A 3,599-nucleotide genomic window follows, 5' to 3' on the forward strand; every position below is an offset into this window, starting at 1 on the left:
GTATTTTATTTTTCGCAACTAATTTTGTTACAAACAAAGTGAGATTTCACCCGCATGCTTCCTGAATAATCTCGCGCTTGTGCACGCACCGTTTCATGTAGGCATTCTGAAGCACAAGCATACCAATCTCAGGCCTTTCGTGAATCGAGACTGAATCAGGTCTTTGTTCCGAAGTTGATAACAATCGGTAGCGACAAAAGCTCGTCACATTCCTTCGCTTTGTCTCGGCACATCGTTACATATTATCTTAAGACCAAAACGGCCCCATTATATTGTACCAATCGCGATGCGCTCTCGAAGTCGGTCCTTTCCTTAAGCCTTCTCTAGGTAATGGCTTCACCCTAATTTTCATTGTATCTTATCTCGAGAGAAATTAGCTCGAGGCTAGATCAAGTCGATACGTGATACGAGCATCAGCATCAAATTGCATAAAATATATATCTCTGCCATAATAGTATACTACGAGTTGCTAATAAGTTTAACAATTGCGCTTTTTTTCAGTGGTAAAGTTGAAAGATCACACGTCCAATGCATCTGGCCGTGTACATTGTTTCCGGATGCCAATGTTCATTTAACGCAGTTGAAATAACTGCGGCTTGGTTATAACGGTCCCGACAAAATGAGAAATTCCGGCAAGTTTAATGAAAGTATTTAACAGGTAAAATTGCTGTCGTGTACCGGCATGGTGTCGCTTGCAGCCGTGAGCGTAACATGCACTTTGGAAAATTGAAGGCATGGTCGAACGATCGTTAAAAGTGTTTTTAAATTGTTAATAACTTTTACTCTTATGATATATACGACAAATCTCTTTTACTTTTCTTATAACGGTTTTTTAATATTTAACATCATAACACTTAATGCTCTTTTTTTTAAACATTTGTGGCATCACGGGCGTCTTCATACATTTTTTACGTGCTGTTATGGATTAATAAAGTTTCAAGAACGAGCCAATTACTAATTAACTGCCCGCAGCGGTACCGATTGCGTATATAAAAGTTTTTTAACTACGTCCATACAATGGCGGCTCTGGGAATCGCCATTGCGCGAACGGTGACCCTCCCGGGCTTTTTTCCTCTCCCGATATTTCCTCGTCGCTTCATAAAGACGCATTAGAGGCGAAATTAAAACCCGCCGCGAAGCGGTTTCGTTAGTCGCTCGTTTTGCATTGTTCTCAATTTTCATTAGCCGGCCACTTTAGTAAGCAGAAAATTTTGTTAGCTTTTATAGTTAAACCGCTCGCTTGTCGGATCGACAAATTGTATCAATTTTATCGAACAACAGTTACGATAACAAGATCGAGTGTTTCTCCTTTCTCGGAGATTTCGAATCTCAGCAGAATCTTTTTTTAACAATATGTAATATTATTAGTTCGATTTAATTTGAATTTTACTTTGGCTGTCTTTCGTTGAGAGATTAAAAAGTCCAAAGTTACTGACATTGTTAATGGATACTGTCACACGTTGGAAACGAAGTTGAATAGACGCGCCGACACAAAATAATTTCATAAGCTAGATATTTATAAATCCTACGCTCTCGTCGCGGAGTCGCTTTTTTATGCCAACGGTAGTTAATATCTCGTTCTAGAAAAAAGTGAGGATTGCTCCCTCTCGAACGCTATATTTCAAGCACTGCCGTAGTCATAAACCTTATAAAAGTGAACCATTCTAAAAAGTGAATGACCCAGCAATTCAACTATATAACTCTTATTTCGTTCATCGCCCGTCCTACATACTCTGGCTTGACTATTAGTAAATATATACCACGTATTTTTTCTCTTGTAGAATATTTTTACGTTGGTAATAAAAAGAAGATATATATATATATATAGAAGGAATTATAACGGCTTGGTGGCAATTTCGAAAGTTGAATGTTCATAAATATCGAGTGCAGCGGAACATTTCTCCCGGTTTCAGCCATCATCTTTCTTAATTCATCGCCGTAGCTCCTATCGAAAATCGATCGTTCTATATGAGACATGCAAATTACGATCGAGGCCGGCATAGAGACTATTTACTTCATGACTATTTATTGCTCCTGTACGTATTTCTGTGAGTATTTCTGAAAACTCTGGAATGTGAAAATGTTGCGATTAAATTTCCCACATGCGACTCCTCAAGTATAAATTATGTGATGTGTCTAACGAATGTGAAATGTGAAAGCTCAAGAGCAAAAGTCCTCCATCGTTATGAATTGTGGAAATATTATTTTCATATGACGCCGATTATTATAAACGATAAGAAACCCATCTTAGAGTATCCTCGTCAAAGCTTGAAAGAATCGCGGAAATCTTTCCAATATCTTCAATTCCAATAATTTTATCGAAATCTTTTCATATAAATCTGATCGTAACTGTCGCACACAAAAGAGACATTTTTCTCTCTTTGAGAATAGATGTTCCTTTATATCAATAGAATTTTTCAAACTAATATATCTTCATAGAATCTAAAGAGATACTTTAAAGTTGGCATTTAAATCTTTTATCAGAATGAAACGATTGCTTGACCATCTTCCTCGCAATAAAATGTCACTTGTTCACCGTACTTTTCATTATTTTATAATATTTTTCGGGAAAAACAGCTTTATTAACCCTTTTGTTAATGCATGAAATATCGGGATAGCTATATTGAATTTTAAATAGTAATAACTTTTATATTTTTGTGCAAGTTTTTTAAGACGCCTCAAAAACTCTTCTTCAATAACAAAGAATAGTTTTGCTTCACAAACTTTATCTTGTTTTTACTCTACATTTTTAAGAAACCTTGTGAAATACGATAATGAAAGGGTAAAAAATTATGCATTGACAGAAAGGTAAAAAAATATCTAAAAATATACAGAGAAAGTCATGAAAGTTTTCATCCGCTGACTCACCTGTTCGTAATTTCGGATAAAATCGCGGAGTTCACGCTCTTTGTCCTCGAGGGTGCCATACAGCGCCTTCATCTGATTGAGAAGATCGAACTTCTCCGCTTTGAGACGCTTCCGATCGGCCTTCAAGGCCTGGAGTGCTTCCTTCGCGTGCTGCAATTCCATTTCTAGAGCGACAAAGCGCGCCTCTTCCTCCATTGCGGCATCCTCGGCACCGACCTCGCCACGCGCTGCACCGCTCAGCAACAACCTTCTCAACCTCGCGACCTCGGCTACCAAGCGTTCGTTCTCCAGTCGCAATCTTCTGGCACTGGCTAGCTCCGCGTGTCCACCGCCATGAATATTGGATAGTCTAGACGCCACCACCGGGTCGCCGATTCCTACAGAAAAAAATAATCATTTAAAAATATAATTAATTCATATACATATTTTATGATCAATATACAAAAAAATGGTTTTGTTGGACTATAAAAATAATTATGCAGGATACTCAATTTGATTGTTAAAATGTCAAAACTTTTTGCAGCATTGTTCATCATGCTTGAGTTACGTAACTATTTTGTCAGTCCGACAAAAATTATTTTCAGAGAGAGAGAGAGAGAGAGAGAGAGAGAGAGAGAGAGAGAGAGTATATTTAGATTTACCTAAATTATTATAGATATTTCAACAAAATCGCTTTTTCCATATATGAATTTAATCTAAACGAAATTAGATTCTGTTATATAAAAGTTATA

The 3,599-nt window shown here is 37.1% G+C and overlaps 1 protein-coding gene across 6 annotated transcripts in view; it reads right to left on the bottom strand.

The window, feature by feature from the left end:
* LOC108746010 (liprin-beta-2) overlaps positions 1-3,599 on the bottom strand; it is a 141,806-nt gene that overhangs the window by 22,034 nt on the left and 116,173 nt on the right. For all 6 annotated transcript variants that reach the window (XM_018482476.1, XM_018482478.1, XM_018482477.1 and 3 more), the window contains one exon: positions 2,869-3,245. In XM_018482476.1, coding sequence (XP_018337978.1) covers positions 2,869-3,245 — 377 coding nt within the window. The remainder of the gene's footprint in view (positions 1-2,868; positions 3,246-3,599) is intronic.

Source organism: Trachymyrmex septentrionalis, unplaced genomic scaffold, assembly GCF_001594115.1.
Source record: "Trachymyrmex septentrionalis isolate Tsep2-gDNA-1 unplaced genomic scaffold, Tsep1.0 scaffold16, whole genome shotgun sequence".
NCBI classification, from domain to species: domain Eukaryota; kingdom Metazoa; phylum Arthropoda; class Insecta; order Hymenoptera; family Formicidae; genus Trachymyrmex; species Trachymyrmex septentrionalis.